Source organism: Orbicella franksi, chromosome 3, assembly GCF_964199315.1.
Source record: "Orbicella franksi chromosome 3, jaOrbFran1.1, whole genome shotgun sequence".
Taxonomy (NCBI): Eukaryota; Metazoa; Cnidaria; class Anthozoa; order Scleractinia; family Merulinidae; genus Orbicella; species Orbicella franksi.
The window spans coordinates 29,313,194-29,332,358 of NC_138147.1; the positions used below are offsets into that span (position 1 = coordinate 29,313,194).

General features: G+C 39.2%; 2 protein-coding genes across 2 annotated transcripts in view; one reads left to right on the plus strand and one right to left on the minus strand.

The window, feature by feature from the left end:
- The window catches only part of LOC145481889 (lactadherin-like), a 490,145-nt gene that overhangs the window by 437,428 nt on the left and 33,552 nt on the right, over positions 1–19,165 (plus strand). The gene's annotated exons all lie outside the window — the stretch shown is intronic.
- Positions 3,078–6,604, minus strand: LOC145480492 (elastase-1-like). The gene is made up of 5 exons (XM_081458737.1): positions 6,544–6,604; positions 5,856–6,203; positions 5,206–5,424; positions 4,440–4,603; positions 3,078–3,455 (listed from the first exon to the last, which is right to left on the minus strand). Exons 1-5 carry the CDS (start codon positions 6,602–6,604, stop codon positions 3,453–3,455), a joined length of 795 nt encoding a protein of 264 aa, XP_081314863.1. The 3' UTR covers positions 3,078–3,452.

The window sequence follows — 19,165 nt, forward strand, 5'->3', positions numbered from 1 at the left end:
AAAAATTAACGATCAATTACGCTCAAAATAGAACGATGTGTCTTAAACGTATAGTATGTGAAAAGCCGTAGCGTGTTTTTGAAATTCCAAAATGATTAAATAGTATTAACTAAGAAACAAGGGAATGAATAAAAGATTTTCGTTGAGTTTCAAAGTGTATTTATCTTTAAAAAAATCTAGTTGGGGACACACACACACATTTAGTCAAATCTTTTATCGCTGTGCTACCTTTGTACCTTTAGGTTTTCGAACAATATTCTGTATAAAGTAATATTGAGTAAATGGCTTGAGTTCAAATCTATACTTGCTGAACTGTCTCCTACCGTTTTTACACGCTATACATAACAATAGGAAAGAAATTCTAAAAGAAAAAAAAATATTCACACGTTTATAGTTTGCAAAGGAAGACTGAATTATGTATTAGTTCGAGCCTCTATATGATACACTGAAAGAAGTTTCAATATGAATGACAAACATTGAGTTATGTCTCCGATGGCGCAGAAAAGGATAAATGGTAAAAAAAAAAACTGTTTAATAAGAACTTCTTCGAGTTTTTAACCGAAATATTTTGGTCTCTTTCTTTGAAATAGTCCGCGTTTCTAATAACTGCGAGCACTTATATGCCATGTTTATATATTCCTTTTTTTTAGAAAGTGATCAATTGAACACCCTTGTTACACAATCATTGCAGCAAGTGGGCAGTATGGACAAGCAGAAGCTAAGAAGAAAATCTTTGCTTGCAGTCCAAAAACATCAGGAATGGAAATGTCGAGGATGTCCAGTATAACTACAATAGAAGTGTATAGCCAACGCGTAGGAAAATTCATTTCAAATGGCGAAAACCAGGGTTTTAGGTCGACGTGAGTAAAACTGGATCATGGATCACAGCATGCACGCTAATAGTGTAGTGTATGACTTTTCTCCCAAATGGTGGAGAAATCGTCTACAATTACAAATCATAACCAGGGGCCTGTTTCTCGAAAGTCCAGGAAACTTTTCGGGCCCGCAAAGCCATTTCTAGTTAATCAGTATCTAAAAACAGAGATGTGTATACGCCTGAAACGTGTTGAATGAAGAGAACCTCTGGTCATATGAAAAACATGAGAATAAAACAGCTCTGTAGTCATAGGGTTTGAGATTTTGCTACGGCTTTCCGGCTGCGAAACCTTTTCGGGACCTTTTCGAGAAACGGGCCTCAGCCCCGTAGTCAATAGCAGTTATTAACAAATTGTTGTAAAAATGATAAACATTGATGAAATACGTCCATTTATTTAAACTGTGAAATTTTATTTTTAATCTTCAACTGTTGAAAAACTTGTACTAGCTGCCAAGTTGAACTTTTTTAGCAGTACATTCAGCCTGCAGTGACGGCAAATTCATTGTAAGTGCCTTTTGGTTCAAGTTATCGGAAGGTTGGAGAAAACAAAGATTCGAATAATTGCGATGTATTCCAATATATTGAGACTTCTGTCGAAATTACTCAATGAGATAACATCGAGAGAGATCGCTGAGCGGTGCTGAAATTTTAACCAAAAAAAATTATTTTGTAATTTTTCGTAGTGAGTGTAGTTATACCAAGCTGTGATTTTTTTTTAATTAGTTTTATTTTTAAAAGTGTTAGAAAATGTATCTTTCTTTGAAGATTTTATTTGGGCAATTTAATATGTCACTGTCGACAATCACTCTAGAGGGTTAAAAAAGTTATTTCCTTTGACATCATTTGAAGTGTTTTATCCTGGCCCTTTTATCCTGTTTGTTCCGCTCGGAAGCATAAAATGTATAAAATATCAGTAATTAGCCATGGTCTATTTTTGTCGAATATTTATTCTAAAAAGAAAGCCGCTTACTATTCCTTTAAAGAGCTTACAATGACAGTCTTCTAAATGTAAGACATCTTTGGTGAAAAATCCAAAAACATCTTCCTTCGCAATGAACCATATCACATTAAAGAAGACCCGAGGGAGTTTCCAAGTAGGAGACAGGGGGAGAGATTTAGACTAATTCCTCTTTCTCTCCATCTGCTCCCACCTTCTCACTCCTTCCCCCCCCCCCCCACTCCCCCCTTAATCCAAATAGCGAATGTAAAGGAGACAACCTTTGATTCCTTGATTCGCCTTAACCCATTCCCCGTGCTTAAGATATCGAAATGGACAACATAAATATAATTCAACTGACCACATTATTGCCAATAACTCCAGTTTATTCAAATCAGGTTGATATATTTTCATTCATTTCATTTGCTCTAGTCATATATAATTTAGAATTCCCACAATAATTTCCCCTGTGCTATTTCTCCCTTTGTTGTGTTCTGGGTGCATGTCTACTTTCAGCAGTCGTGGAAGCTGTTGACCTGCATGGCGACCTAGAAAGGAGCATAACAACTATTCAGCAACCAGAAACATCTTTGATAGTTCGATATGAATTTTAAGACGAAATCCGATAGCAAATTAAGTTCTTAATGGATTAAAAACCTTGTACCAGAATAACTTTAAACATATTACAGTCTTTTTTTTTTTTTGCATTTTCTAAAAGTTAATGATATAAATAATTGTCTGAAATAACACCACAAACAATTTGCTGTGGGAAATCGAGAAAATAAATTTCAAAGTTCATAAAAATTGTGCAATCACAATTAAAATTTCATCACCAGTTTTATTTTACCAGTACTTTCAAGTGTTTCATATGAACTTCAAAATTTGTTTTCGATATGATTTTGTTGTTGTTAGAAATGATTTCTTGGGAGAAGAGTCGCAAAGAGTCGCACAGAAGTTTGCAATACAAAGTTTATAACCTCGATACAAAGTTTTTGTCCGCTTGTTACTCGAACTCGTGCTGGATTCCTTCTTAAACGTCTAGTTATAAACTACTTCTTTTATTGTCATATTAATATATGAATTCACCTAAAGCTCGAAAAACTTTCAACTAATCGCCAATCTGAATATAACAAAAATAGGGGAAATATCGTATACTCAAATTAACATAAGTTCATCCTTGAGTCCAGCTTAATACGGAGTTAATTCTAACTTTCCAAATATGTGCAATAAAACACCCAAACTAGCAGAGATTTTTGACCGGCTGAGAGAAAAATAAGACGAGAATCCGAAAACTCCACCGATATGATGAGTTACCTCATATTTCAAGTTTTTAGCATGTTAAATGGTATCAGTAAAATGAAAACTACACAATATTTTAAGACTTCAATTGAGTCGTTGCTTTTTATTTTTTCGACTGTCGACAGTTAACTGCCCTATCTGCTATGAAGATGACGGTATATAAACATACCTTTGATATAACGATCAGTTCAACCTTTTCTTTATCCACTTCACGTATTTGGAGACACGAGCAAACACGGAGAAGTAATCCGTTTCACAATTGTAGTGTCCCCAGCTGACAACACCTCGCAAAACCCACTTGCCTCCTCTTTCTGCACAAACAAGAGGTCCACCGCTATCTCACTAAAACAGAGTAAACATGTTAAAAAAATAATACGACGTAAAACAAAGAAATCAAATAATCAAAACTCTTGGCAGAGAAGAGAAACCTAGAAATGGATATGTTTTAACCACAGCAACCGTATAAGAAGGCGATCAGAGCTCCGGCACACGAACGCTATTAAGAATGCAGCAAAAGAACGAAAAAACGAACGAATGAACAAAAGGACAGACGGGACAAACGTATACGAAGCACATGATTAAGCGAAGGAACTTTCAATTGTAGCCTATCTTAACTTTTGAAGCTGGACATAGTAGTAACAATCTTTTATTAGGAAGCTCCATCACCAAAAGTGGTTTACATAGAGGTCCTAATACTAGATATATACTATATAATGATACAATTAACATGTAGCCGAGGGTGGCAATCTGCCAGCAAACCTGAACATAATCTCCACAGAAATCATTAATTTGGGGAAATCGATGTGCGAAATTCAAAGTTTGAGGATTTTGAAGAAAACAGCTACTCACGAAATTGTGCCTTTTGAATTTATTAATGACCTAGAATCCGCCGTCCTTCAAGCTTTTGAATTTGTACAAACCGTCGTAGGGTGTCTAAATTTTGTTGCCATGTTTTATAGATTTTGCAAACATTTTTTCTCATTTGAACAAAAACAAAAACAAAAACAAAAACAAAAACAAAAGAAAAAAAAAAATATATATATATATGTATATTTGATGGATATGAAATGGCCACATGTCCATTGTAGGCTCTTATCAAGTTGTTTCTTTCGCGGCATGATTGACAAAACAGATTGACAAACAGACAGAAACACACATTCAGAGAGATAAACAGATAGACCGATAGACGGACCGACCGACAAATAGATTGACAGACAGACAGACAGACAGTCAGACAGACAGACAGAGAAATCCATTTTTTTTTCTTCTAATTTTTGAGAACTTAGCTTGTACACCTAGATGTGAAAAACCATTGCTAATTCTTACATGACATCCACCTTTGCCTTGGCCTCCAGCACACAACATTGGTCCTTCAAAGACTCTTGTCAAGTTCTTGTTTCTTATGCGGCATGTTAGGTGATCCGCTATCGGAAGCACTGCTTGTTGCAATACATCTGATGCATTCCCTCCACCGACTGTGCGTCCCCACCCTGAGGAAAAAACATATATAGGCAAACAAAAAACGAGTGTTTAGGTGGAGTTAAACTAAAAGAGCTGACAACAAGGACGCGTCCTCTGCAAAATTTACTGAGAATTAGCTGAGAAATTTTGGTAAATTTGGGCAGACCTGACTCCCAGAATCTACTACACAACAAGAGCCCTGCATTTTATTTATCTATTTATTTGTTTATTTATCATTTATTTATTTATTTATCATTTATTTGTTTGTTTGTTTTTTCTGTCTTTCTTTCTGTTTGTCTTTCTTTCTTTCTTTCTTTCTTTGCTTGTTTGTTTGTTTGTTTGCTTGCTTGCTTGATTGTTTGTTTGTTTGTTTGTTTGTTTATTTATTTTTTCTTTAAGAGCGTCTGAAAACACCGGCAACTCTACCAGGCTACTAGGACAATCGTTTTCTTCCTATTTGTACACTTGGATGCTTGGATGGAGAAATACAATGTGGTAAGAAACATTTGACCAGTACAAGACATGTACCTGAACCGGGCTTTAATTAACCAGCTCCTCACCAACTAGTTAAGGGAAAGTTAAGTTTATATACTCATTATTTCTCTACAACTTTCCACTTCTTATACTTTACCAGTGATAAAACATTTTTTCCCTGGCCATATCTGATCATATATATCTCTCGGAAGACAGACTACGTTGACCTTCCCACTTGGTGTGATCGGCTTCTGAAGTTTTAGCAATGCAACGTCGTGTTTGAGTGTTGTATCGCTGAACCCACAGTGAGTGATAACTTCGGTTACATTGATTGTTTCTTGAACCGAGGTCGGAGAACCCTCACGGTAATGAGCACCTAGAAACCAAATGAAGAAAACATTTCGAGTGATTTAAGAGAAGGTATACAGACAGGTAGAAGGCAAGCAAGTAAGGAATCAGGCAAGACGAAAAAGAACAAACAAGCAGATAAGCGATGAAGCAAGCAAGCTAGCAAGCGAGAGATTATGGAAACGTACATGTAGCAAGCAAACATAGAAGCATGAAAGCAAGGAAGCAATGTCAGCCAGGAAACGTGGAAGCGAGGAAGCGACGGATGAAAGGGGCAAGCGGGGAAGCGGTTGTGAGAGGTCGCTGGGAGTGAGGAAGGTAGGTAGGGACGTCGGTCGGTCGGGAGGTAGGGAAAGGGAAAACAACTGATCCATAGGGAAGTCAAAGAAGTTCTCATGAGGACATAGCAATAGACTACTGCCCAACCACATCCTGGACTCTGTTCTGTGGCAAACTTACCAACAACGACTTTAAATGACGCATGAGTGGGGTCAAACTTTACGCAATGAGCGGCTGTCAAAACCCACTCGTTCTCAATAAGTGATCCCCCACAAATGTGGCCGTAATGTTTGTAATGGAGAGAAATCTGCCACGGCCATGAATTAGGTGCGGCATCTTCACCATTTACCACGCGGGACGGCTGATCGATACGCCTTCCACATTTACTGTTAGCTTTAATCAAAGAAAGTAAAATGATCAATAATGAGCCATTGCTTCGTTTTTCATTTTGAGCGAGCGAGTTGAGACGTAACTTAATTAAACTGGCAATCAGTTGACTGCAGTATGTCGATGCTTTGAGGTCAGTATTTTTTGTGTATGATGTAAAGGAAGCGTTTTAAGGAAAGTCTAGGGAAAACCTTTGAGGTCGAATGTTTAGCCACCTTTTTTTTTTCACAGTGCAGTGTTCTTTAACATGATTGTGTTTGTAGATGGGCTACATGAAAACAGTAACTGGTGAAATAGCATCGAAAGTTGGATTTACAACATAAATGTAATATGCTTTCAGTTGTATTTAGCTTTGAAATCGCTCATTCCTCGGAATTAATGTGATCTCGGTTCACTGAGTATAAATTATTTTCCGTCTTAGTTTTGGTCATTCGTATTGAGGTCCTCATATCTTACAAAGCAGAACCCTTCACCCTCTTACCTTCTGTAAGCGATGGAAGAGGAACGAATAAAACTGCCAGTAATCTCAAAATCATCAACATCTTGCGCCGAGCGAAAGAGCATTAAAACTGCGCCCAACTAAATGAGGTATTCATCATTTATAGACTCAGATATATCCATTTAGTCTCCGATTTGTTTATTTATTTCTCTTCCTTTACATCAACACACTGACAAACTTACTGAAGGACCGTAAAGGTCAGTTAGCACAAGTAACTCGGTACGTAAATATTCTTTAAACTCAAGGTCGTGAGCCCATTTTGAGAGACAAAATGAAAACTGGAGCAATTCATTACTAGAGTCATTCAGCTTCCGATGATATATCTTAATGATATATATATATTAGTTCTTTATCAAGCTAACATCGATGAGGAGGAAATAAAAAATGATCTAAAACAAGATGACGAACTCAGATACTGAAAGCATCAGTGAAATTGAAAGAACTCTTCTATGCAAGCTTGCGCCATATCGCTTGTAAATATTGGAACATCTGCAAGCTTTTAATATAACCTGGAAACTAAATTGCGGCATGTTTCCATTTTCCGATGTCAGATGGGCAAGAAAAATGATACACTAGATTACTATCATTTCTTTCAAAACACTTAGCTAATCATTTTGCACTGTATAATCAATATAGAACTTCTTAGCTCGCTGAAACCAATTTCTCTATGGCATATGAACGTTGAATTGCTGCTAATGTATATTGTTACAGCTGAGTAAAAGCCCGGCAAGATGTAAGCGCGCAGCATTTCGACGCAATGTATTTCACAATCGTTGCCAACAATATGTTGCACTATGCTTGGCCATCCTGTCACACTATCCATCGTCTCGTAACATATTACAACGGTGTGACCCAACATGAAAACTTTTAGTCCGCGAAATAATGTTTTCAAAATGTATCATTTAAATAAGGTAATTTTGGTGCATTTCGAAAAAAAGTTAATATTTGCATTAGTTGATAGCAAAGATTTAGCCATTAATCGTAAATACTTCGCCTTGGCAGTATATGTTTCAATGCTGACGACAGAACAATGAATTGTATCAGCTGGGAAGACCCATACATGCGAATTGGTTCGTTCAAGAACTGTATAGAACTGACCTTTTCTCTCAACCATGCAGCTTTCTCCTTTTAAAAGTTAAAGTTACGAGAATGTGACTGAACTATGTCCGAAAATGTTTTTTGAATCGTTCCTTTTCCATCTCACTAAAAGAAAACCTTTTGGAAACGAGTAACTTTGGAGTGAAGTTTTCTTTTCAGAATTAGCTTGTGAACTAGTTCGCGATTGGCCAGGAATAATATTAATAATAATAAAAGAAGACAGGAGAGCTGACTAGCGGCTTTTCACTCGTTGTTTGTTTTGTTTTTTTCTTTTGTTTTCAAGTAATAGCTATGTTTTCAGCCGACGATAAGTTGTCGTAAACATTTGAACGCGACGCCGCTAGTCTTAAGATGATAAACAAACATTCTAAAAGAAAGAAGGACTTTATTTAAGTGTCGAAGTGCTTTCCAGTTCTTTGCTAGTCAAGCAAACAAATGTTGCAACCTAAAGAAAAACTCGTTGAAAATTCCAACCGGTGCGGTTGAGCACTATTTACAAAGTATGGAAGAGTTGAATCTGGGACCACTAAATACAAATCCATCCAGTGGCAGGGAAGAGGATTTGAACTCGGGACATCGATCAGGATCATAAATCCAGCCATGATCGTATATCGCTAATGAATCTTCCCTGTTTTTTTCTGTCAACTGGACAAGAACGTATCATGCGACATACACTTAAGGTTACTTCCCACCTTCAGAGGCCAAAAAGATCATTTTTTCTTTTATTTGACAAAATTTAAGTTCGTCATTTTATCTAGTGTTTCCAAAGGAAAAACATTAAAAATCTCAAAAAGCGGCCGAGTTATTTAGAAAAAAACGTATTTTCAAATAAAGTTAATAAACTAGGAAGGTGTCATAATCTTGTCAACGGGTGAGAACCGTAGGGAAATTTCGCGGCAAACGCTCATCGTTCGTATTTCATGTCAATTGCATATTTTTACACACTTGACAAAAATTCCCACGTGCAAGCTCTTTACGCTAACTCCTATGGAAAAATCAAAAGCAGAAAAAAGTCCTTTGGTAAAGAAAACGAAAACCCGGCCCAAACTGGGGGAAGAAAGAAAAAGCGCCATATTGCCAAGGAAAGAAAAAAAAAACCTTGCCGAAAGCAACAAAGGCTCTTGGTTTGGCCAAACGCCTTCGACAATCTCGGCATCTGCTGAAGATCCGGAGGGTTCAAATATCCTTGAAACAAGTAGCTTAAAACTCAAAGTCAACGTCAGTGCAGGCTGAAAACAAGATTCTTCGTCGGAATCTGGCGGGAGCGATGAAGAAAATGAGACCTACCCAAGGGAACTCATTTCAGCAATAAGGGTATTTCTTAAGCCGTCCGTCGATTTCTGAACGTCTTGTTTTTAAGCGGCACATTTTCCGCCTTAAACATTTTTGGCGCGGGTTTTGGCTTTGCCTTTGCCTTTGGCGTCTGTGCCCATTATATAAATTGACCTCCACTGAGCGAGATGAAAAAAAAAAAATGTTGCAATGCGATGCTTTTCCCAGGAAATCTTGATCTATTGTCATAGACTCTAGGAGGTCCTGTTCCATTGGTTTGCGGTTTTATCAGGCGTGATAATCTCCGGGCGTGGTGGGAGTCGTTTACGAACCTTTACAAGCTAAAATCTCGCATTTGATTTTTGGCGGAATACATCCACTTTGAGCGAATTTATAGGGTATGCAGATTTGACGGATTTTCGTGAAATTTCGCCAGAACATTCCAGGGATAATGACAAACCAAAGTGTGTCGGGAAATTTTGATATTTAACGCATTTTTCCCGTGGCGCCATTTACGCAATACGTCTCGCATATTTTTAGCTACTCCAACTTTAGATGTGGATATCTAGACAACCAATCAGAATATCGAAAAACCACGACACCCTTTTGTTGATTGATGCCTTGTGAATAAGACTGTACAGCCATTTTGCTCGTACTGCGGAATCCGATAGCCGATAAATTCAGTAGAAGAAGCCTCGGTCGTTTCACGCCTTACCGCCTCCTGACACTTCGCAAAAGAAAGCATTGCTGAAATTGTATTGTTTTCATAAAGTACATTTATTAAGCTTTCTTATGATATATAGTTTGTTGGGGTTTTATTGAAACTGGCGCGCGTACGATTTTTCTCCCGAAGGGCTCCCGCGAAGGTGGGAAGTAACCTTAAAACATAAGGCTCTTGGAAAATAAAAATGTGTCACTCGCTTGTAAATAATGACTTGAGTAGCGGGCTAGAGCTCACACATCCGTCTCGGCGCATTAGATATCGAAATAAACAAAATAACAGTGATACAACAACACCTTTATTAGCCAAAACCCCAATTTATTCATTCATTTTATTTCTCTAGTGAGATAATCTTCAATTCCCCAAATTATGTCTCCCCTGCTAGTTCTCCTTTTGTTTTCTTCTAGGTCCATGTATACACCAACAAGTTCTGACAGTCTGACCTAAAGATCTGGAAAGAAACGTGAAAGCTATTCAACAACCAGGCACAGTTATGAAAATTCGATGTAAGTTTTGAACAAGCTTACCGCGTTAAGTTAAAAAAAAATAATAATAATAAAAAATATTCAACCAAACGCCAATCAAAATATAACTTAAAAAGAAATCTCGTGTAATCAAACTGACTTAAAAGTTCATCCAAGGGCGCAGTTCTTAGCGGCCAAATGTATAAAAAACGCCCAAGCTAGCAGAAATTGTTGACTCTCTAGCATAAGGATTAGGCGAGAATCTAAAATTCCGCCTATGCGACAAGATACCTCATTTTTCACGATTTTGGCTTGTTTGGTAGTGTTCGTAAGTAAAAAATTATTCACTACTCTACATGTAAGACTAAAGTTAAGTCGCAGCTTTTAATCGTCGTGGATCACCTGTTAGTTGAACTATCTGTCACTCGGGTGATTAGGCATCTGCCACGTGTCAAGATAAAGTCTTATTAACATACCTTTGATTTAATCTTTCATCAATCAGAACGTCTTGTTTGTCTCTATCCACTTCACAAAGTTGGAGACATGAGCAAACACAGTGTAGTAATCTTTGAGACACCATCCTGTTCCCCAACTGACTACACCTCGCAAAACCCACTTGCCTTCTCTTTACAAGCAAAAGGTCCTCCGCTATCTCCCTTAAACAGAGTAAGAATATTCAATAATTTCAATGTAGAACGAAGAATTCAAATACTTAAAACTATTGGCGGAAAAGAGACACATAGAACATATTTTTTTCACGGTATTGTGTAATAAGAGTCACCAGAGGAGGACATTTCGCGCAAAAAGTCGACGCGCTATGAGGATTATAACTCCTAACTGTGTTATTAACTTTCATTAAAAAGCCTTCTTTTCTTAATGGATCCCGCGCGTTTTAGGATTTTACTCCCATTTTCTGGGAAATGTCAGATTTGATATCACAAAAGTAGCACTCTTAAGGTCTTGTGTAACCTTAAATGGCGTAGAAGTGATAAATGACGTTTAAATAACATCGAAGGTTTAATTTAAATAGTTAATCAAATATGCAAAAAATTGCTCCTGGATTTTCGGACCGTAATTCGTAAGGAAAGGAAAATAAAAATTCTAACTGTCTGGCGCTTCGAAAGACCTTTCCAAAGAGATCTTTTTAGCTCTAGTTCCTTCAGTACTTTTCGAGAAACAGTGGTTAGAGCGGGTTAGAACCCAATTCTTGTCAGCAGCAATGGCTCCTCAGGTGAATCAGTCACAGATGCGGAGATATGACAAGACTTTTTGTATTATTATTTCATTTTATTGGAATGGCGACAAAACGTATTTTCGAAGTAAACTTGGATAAACACGTACAAGATAAATTTCTTGCCCAGCGTTTTAAAAATGCTTTCCAAGGAGATCTCTTTCGTTCCACACGGTGCGGTAGTTGCAGAGAAGCACCTTCTTCGCGGCAAACCTGCAAACTCTGGTAAATGTTACACAGCACTTTCTAAATTTTTATATGCAAAAGTTTGCGCCGCAATTTTCGAAGCAAAAGTTCTAACAAACGGGAAACACATAATTTAACTGTCCTGCGCTGTCAGTAGTCACGGCATGGCGCCTCATGTAAACAAGTCATGCAGAGAAATGACAAGACTTCGGGGTGAGAGATTCTCGCCCATATCAACTTTCAATTCTCTCGTAAGTTCTCGCGCGTTTACAGATGCGCCACACTCGCGTTTTAGGCGCAGGGATTCCAACCAATGCTTACCTAACTTTTTAAAGATGCTACTTTTAGCCCTCCCCCAAATCGACACAGGCGTATTTCACTCGTGGAAAACTATCCATTTCCAAAGTGTTTGGGTTGGAGATCCTCGCCCATATAAACTTCCTTTTCTCTCGTAAGTTCTCGCGCGTCTAGAGATGCGCCACGCTCGCGTTTTAGGTGCGGTGATCCCAACGAATGCTTACCTAACTTTTGAAAGGTGCTACTTTTAGCCCTCCCCCAAATCTACACAGGTGTATTTCACTTGTACTAGTCTATCGATTTGGACAGTGCTTGAGTGAGAGATTCCCGCCCCCACCAACTTTCTTCTCTCTCGTAAGTTCTCGCGCATTTACAGATGCGCCACACTCGCGTTTTAGGTGCAGGGATACCAATGCTTACCTAACTTTTTAAAGATCCTACTTTTAGCCCTCCCCTAAATCTACACACGTGTATTTCACTAGTGGAAAACTATCGATTTGCACAGTGTTTGGGTTGGAGATTCTCACCCATATCAACTTTGTTTTCTCTCGTAAGTTTTCGCGCGTTTAGAGATGCGCCACACTCGCGTTTTAGGCGCAGGGATCCCAACCAATGCTTACCTAACTTTTCAAAGGTACTACTTTTAGCCCTCCCTCCCCCCATTTGGCCCTTTTTTCAAATCTACGTACGTAAATTTTACTTCTGGTAGTCTGTCGCTTTGGACAATGCCTGGGTTAAAGACTGTTTTCGCCCATTATATCTTTGTTTTCACTCGCGTGTCTTCGCGCGTCTAGCATTGCGGCAAACTCGCGTGTTTGGTTTGGGATCCCAAACTATGCTTACGGGGCTCTTTAAAAATGCTAATTTTGGCCCTCCCCCAAGTCTACGCAAATGTATTTTACTTGTGGAAGTCTTTCGATTTGGACAGTTCTTAGGTTGGAGATTCTCTCCCAAAATCAACTTTCTTATCTTTCGTAAGTTCTCGCGCGTTTAGAGATGCGCTACACTCGCGTTTTCGGTGCGGGGATCCCAGCCAATGCTCACCTAACTTTGTAAAGATTCTACTTTTAACCCTTCCCCAATTCTACACACGTGTATTTGAACTTGTGGAAGTCTATTTATTTGGACAGTTCTCAAAGTCGCCGAGACCGGGCTACGCAGCGTGATTTTAACCATCTTTGGGTCTATTTCTAGGATTTTGAGCGATATTTCCGAGTCCCAGAGACTCTAAACTAATTCGAGAAGACTTTGGTTACCAGGGAAATGGACCGAGGAAAAACTTTTGAACGCTTGGTTATGAGCAGTCTGGCCGAAATATACGCACTTAGTGACTAGAAAGTTGCCGAGACCGGGCTACGCGCAGCGTAATTTTGAGACATTTTGGGTCGATTTCTAAGAACTTGGGCGATATTTCCGAGTCCCAGGGATTCTAAACTAATTCGAGAAAACACGCGAGTGTAAAAAAAGATATAAATGGGCGAGAATCTTTAACTCAGGCATTGTCCAAAGCGACAGACTTCCACAAGTGAAGTACACTTGCGTAGATTTGAAAAAGGGCCAAATCTAGCATCTTTAAAAAGTCCAGTAAACATAGTTTGAGATCCCGACACCAAAACCGCCATTGGGGCGCATCTATAAACGCGCGAGAACTTTCTAGAGAAAAGAAAGTTGATATGGGCGAGAATCTCTCACCCAAGCACTGTCCAAATCGATAGACTTCCACAAGTGAAATACACTTGTGTAGATTTTGGGGACGGCTAAAACTAGCATCTTTAATTAAAAAGCGAGGTAAGCAAAGTTTGGGATTCCCACACCTAAAAGCGAGTTTTCCGCCTCGCTTAACATGCCAGAACACGCGGGAGAAAGGAAAATTGACATGGGAAAGAATATCTAACCTAAGCACTGTCCAAATAGATAGACTTTCACAAGTGAAATACGCGCTTGTGTAGATTTGGGAGATTTGGGAGAGGGCCATTTTTAAAGAGCCACGTAAGCATGGTTTAGGATCCCTACACCAAAAAGGCGAGTGTGCCGCATCGCTAAACGCGCGAAAACACGCGAGTGAAAAAAAAGATATAAATGGGGCAGGGGGGGATCTTTAACCCAAGCATTGTCCAAAGCGACAGACTTCCACAAGTGAAATATACGTGTGTAGATTTAGGAGGAGGCTAAAAAAGAGCATCTTTAAAAAGTTAGGTAAGCATTGCTTGGGATCCCCGCACCTAAAACGCCAGTGTGGCGTGTACATTTGGGGGAGTGCTGAAAGTAGCATCTTTAAAAAGTTAAGTAAGGATTGGTTAAAAACGCGAGTGTGGAGCATCTCTAAACGCGCGAGAACTTACAAGAGAAAACAAAACTTGATATGGGAGAGAATCTCTCACCCAAGCACTGTCCAACTCGAAAGACTTCCACAAGTGAAATACACGAGTGTAGATTTGGGGGAGGGCTAAAAGTAGCATCTTTAAAAAGTTAGGTGAGCATTGGTTGGAATCCCTGCACTTAAAACGCGAGTGTGGCGCATCTCTGAACGCACGAAAACTTACGAGAGAAAAGAAAGTAGATATGGGCGAGAATCTCCAACCCCAACACTGTGCAAATCGATAGTTTTCCACAAGTGAAATAAACGTGCGTAGATTTGGGGGAGGGCTAAAAGTAGCATCTTTAAAAAGTTAGGTAAGCATTGGTTGGAATCCCTGCACCTAAAACGCGAGTGTGGCGCATCTCTAAACGCGCGAGAACTTACGAGAGAAAAGAAAGTTGAGAACAGGGCTGTATTCCTCTAGGGTTGTGGGTGCAATTCGTAAAAACACTGAGTTCTTATAAATCGTTTAGAAATTCTTCGTTCCAGTTCAAATTTATGTTGCCGGCACATGGGTGGGAATTTTATATGTAGACCGTTATGTAAGATACCTTAAACTATTTTTACTGTTCATGATGCACTGCTACGTTAGTCTGCTTTATAAATATTTAACTGCTCTGGTCGAGCTTTTAATTTCAAAATGATTAAAAGTTCTTTTTATGCGTTCCTGTTAAAAATGATGCAAAGTTGTCAATTTTAGTAATCTCAATTTGAAGAAAAGGTCCCGTTAGTACCTTCTTGTTACTTGATGAAAATTTTGCGGGGTTTGTTTTACCAGGGCGCTTCATGACTCTTCCTGGAATAAGCTATACCTTCCCTAGTTTAATCGTCATCAGTTTATCATACGTTCTTCAGGTTATTGATAGGAAAAATAATTATACTTTTGAACCTTAGTTCCTCTATTTTCAGGGGATGGGGGTGGGCTCACTTCTTTCAGAGGTCGTTACTTACGGACTTTTACGATTCGTTGCGTGTACGAGCCATTGGTCAAGCCATTGGCCAAGCCATTGGTAGCCGTGCATGGTCACCTAAAGCACTGATAATCCATCTTAGCTCCATGTACTAAGTGTCTGCTCGCGCTTTTGTTTTGTTTTGTTTTGTTTTGTTTTTTTTTTGTTTTTGTTTTTGTTTTTTTGTTTTTTGTTTTTTTTTTAGCCTTTGGCTGTATAATTGTGCGATATTTTCTACACAATAACTTCAATTGCCGAGCATGATAATACTGCACGTGGCTCCCACTGCCAACGACATACTTAGACAATTATTCCAGATCATCTGGGTTTTTATTCCTTAAGATCTGTTTTAGATTGATCAATCAAACGCTTCTTTACGCCCGGACAAGCATCTCGATGCAAGCTCAGAGTTTATTGTGATGGCTTTCATTGGGAAAACAAGACATTTACGTCTGCTCGCGCGCTCAACATCCATTCGTAGGCACTTTGCTATCTTTAAGTTCAGTTCCTAGATCTGAACGTGGTTCAGGGGAAGAACCACCCGGAGGGGGTACTTTGGGAATTTCTGGGTGGGGATGTGCTGCTGGGACCCTGGAACCCTTAGACTATGCCAGAGCTAGTTCAACTGAATTTTGCTAACCTATACTAAAGTAAACTCCCCAAATTCCCCCATCTATCGACACTGTTATTCTAGACCCAAACGCTCTGACTTACATACCCTATCCTAGAGTAAACTGCTTGAAAACCATACCCTTCACAGCGGCACATACCTATATAGCCCATATATGGCAGTGCCCCCCCCCCCCGGGAGAAGCAAGGGAAGGTTCATGTTGTGTAATTTGTTCATCATTGCGGGATTACTTGATTTATCGGCATTCCCCGGTTTTGTCCGATCACGTTTTTTTCCTGCCCAAGTCTTTCTTCACGTGTGCTTAGACGTGATCCGATATATAATGATCTTGTTTTATTCCAGATTATTGGCGTCGGTGGAGTCCGCCATCATTTGAAAGCATCAGGAATGACTCGCACGCGCTATTTACTTTTAAAGCACTATTAATATCGTGACTTCATTTTAAAGCTTGTCTCATATTCCATCGGCCCTTTCTGGTTTATTTTTTATTTAATATCATTGACATGTCACTGAAACACCTTGCCTGGCCGCAAGACGAAGAACCCTAGTGCGAGTTTGTTAGGAATGCTAGAAAAATTGCCTACCATTTGTCCGAGGTACTTACAGTAGAAGCCCCGTGCGTCCCGCCATGTTTTCGAACTAGACGCAGGATAAACAAATAGAAGATAATTTCCAACTTCATCATGGTTAAACAAGCAAATTGAACTGAAAAGAGTACTTCTTTAGCGAACGATGAATTGTTTACGAAGTAGATAATTACTATTAAAATTTCATATTTTCGACTTCGAAAAAGGCGGAAAAGTAGGTCTTGTTACCGGCGATTAAATAATTTTAGAGAATTCAGGGCCTTTTAAATGATCACTGAAAGCCAAAGTCACTTCGAAAGGAGCGAAAGGGTGAAGAGATTTACTGAAGTTTCACCGCGCCGTCGGCGCCCCGAACTTTGCAGAGCGCGAAGGATATGAATACAACGAACTCGTCGCGGTATGTATTTCGCCGTCGTTGCTGATAAAATGGATTTAACTTCGAACGAAAAGAGGCTAGAAAAAGAAAAAATTAATTTTTATTGTGTCGTTAATAAATTAGTGTACGTGACGCCAACGGTTCGAGAGAATTGTGCACATTTTCATTTAATTTTCGATCTCTCGACCTTTCTTTGCTTCAAGCGTGTTTCTGAGGGGCATTTTTTGTGGCGTGTTATTAGAAGAAATGGAAATTATAAGTAGAGCGGAGTCGTTTGATTATGTTACAGCATATTTTTAGAGGTCGTAGGTCTGCATGTTTTCCGCTGTTAACTGCACGTCGCTTCTCAGAGTTTGACACCTCTGTAATTTGCCATGCCGTGCTTATACTTTGTTTAGGTTCGTTTCTATTTCAAGATATGTTTTAAGGCTCTAAGTATTGGCTCTCCAGGGACAAAGATTAAAATATTCCGTGAACATATTGCTTACTTGCATTCTATATTGTGACACCGCAGGTGACGGCGGGCCAAGCTATTTGATTAGAACTGTTTGCAAGTACAGTGCGTTGCACGAATATCATATTTATCTTCGTCCAGCTTTTCTTCAGAGACTGCTGTAGCTTTACTTCGAGAGAGCTATACGTTTTCCTAGAGACGTTCTTATGCCAGTGTTTTTTGCATCAATTTGATCGAGTGCATTCAAAGGAGAAACAACAATTACTACGGGATGAAATTGCGCTGCTCGACGTCCACAGTTGAAATATGACTGACTTTCCATAAATCTAGTGGGTAAGACGGCAACACTGAAAATCACGACCACTAAATTGCCTCGAGACAGACTTGCTTAACCTTTAGGTAAACGTTGAAACAGATATTATTCGAAATTTCAGCCTGAAAGCTAAGTATTGATAAATGCCGCGGGTAATGTGGCGGTCGCAGCGCGCGACAAAGCTCAACGCGACAAACTGCTGATTACAGAGGACCCCTCCCTGATGTTCTCAATTGTCAAAGTGGCGCGTGACCAGACTCAACCAGGGTCTCTCTTCGCTCGCTCCAGGGGGCGGTAAGATGAGAGACCCTGGGAACGAGGTTGCAGCGCATTTGCCCTCTTTTCTCCGCTGACGTAGACTCCGGCTTTTGGGCGGCCATTCTTATCGACGTTTATACATTTTTCCGCAAGTCAAATCTCGTCCCCAAGTCTGCGCAGGACTACGAAATGCTGATGGTAGTCCTTTCCACAAATGTTGTAAAATTACTCAATATTTTATAGCTCGGACAAATGCACGTAACATTTACATGGAACATTTGCAGTTTTATTCCGGATAATTATACACGTTTGGCCACACTGCCACAAAATATTACGAGATTTTGGATGGTGTAACAGGAGACCAAACATCTACAACATGTTACGCGCAACCGAATGTTCAAAAACAGTATCGTTCAATGGGTAACAAAAGTGTTGAGACACTTGGCAGTAAAATTCGATTTTCGAGCGTCTTGGACACATTTCCTCCCCCCTTTCTCCCTCCCCCCCCCCCCAATCCCTCAAACAATGTTGATTTTTCGATTTCTTTATAGCCTGCACAGACCACAGCGCCTACACAACATTGAATTAGCGGGTCGGGGTATTAGAGAATTAACGCTAGATGCAAATAAAATAGAACAAGTGCTAAATATCGAAAAGCGTCATTTCCTAAAAGTGTCTCAACCACTTTTATCGCCCAGTGTAGTTCCAGTCTAATACCGAGAATACGATAATGGTCTATTGACCTTTTCGTCTCTTTATTGAGAGAGATATAAGTCGGTTACAAATGGGGAATTTGCCTATTGTCTTGAAAATGTAGCACACATGTACCTGTGGTACGTTTGTAGAAAAATCGAGCATTGCAAACAAACTAGTACTGTAGAACTGTAGGTGAAAATTTCAACATGGACTTTTTCAATTCCACAATAGCTTTATTGTCGCCATAAGGAACACGGTTTTATCATAATTTATTACTTTGGTAAGTATAAATCGAATTTGTAATAAGCTTGTTGCGCTACACGTGTACCCAACTGCGCTCGCGCAAATAACTTTGATTTTTCAGGGGTTAACGTTATAATTTGTTACAGTAGGTTTAAAATGAATATAAATAAATAATTGGCGAGTCGAGTCAAATAGACCAAATTAGTATTCTCGGTATTGAACTGAAACTAGCTTAAATAGTGCCTCACGCAGGGAGTATCACTACAAATATATTTATTGTCATTTGTATTTGAAAAGACTCGCCGCATTAGCCTCAGTTCAAAGCTTGTTCCACGCCAATACCGAGAATACGTATATGACTTCTTTGTTAAGGTGGCATCTGAGTTTCTTCCCTTTAGGGAGCTCAACATGGGGAGGTGGCACTTGATTACAGCAACAAAAAAATGTCGAGTAGTAGGTGATGAGGTA

Excerpts from the sequence above, each read along its gene's own strand:
- LOC145480492 (XM_081458737.1), bottom strand. The coding sequence starts at position 6,604 with ATGTTGATGATTTTGAGATTACTGGCAGTTTTATTCGTTCCTCTTCCA. Across the intron at positions 6,204-6,543 it reads TCTTCCATCGCTTACAGAAG|ATACTGACCTCAAAGCATCG; the intron begins GTAAGAGGGTGA and ends CATACACAAAAA. Across the intron at positions 5,425-5,855 it reads GTCATTTAAAGTCGTTGTTG|GTGCTCATTACCGTGAGGGT; the intron begins GTAAGTTTGCCA and ends TTTGGTTTCTAG.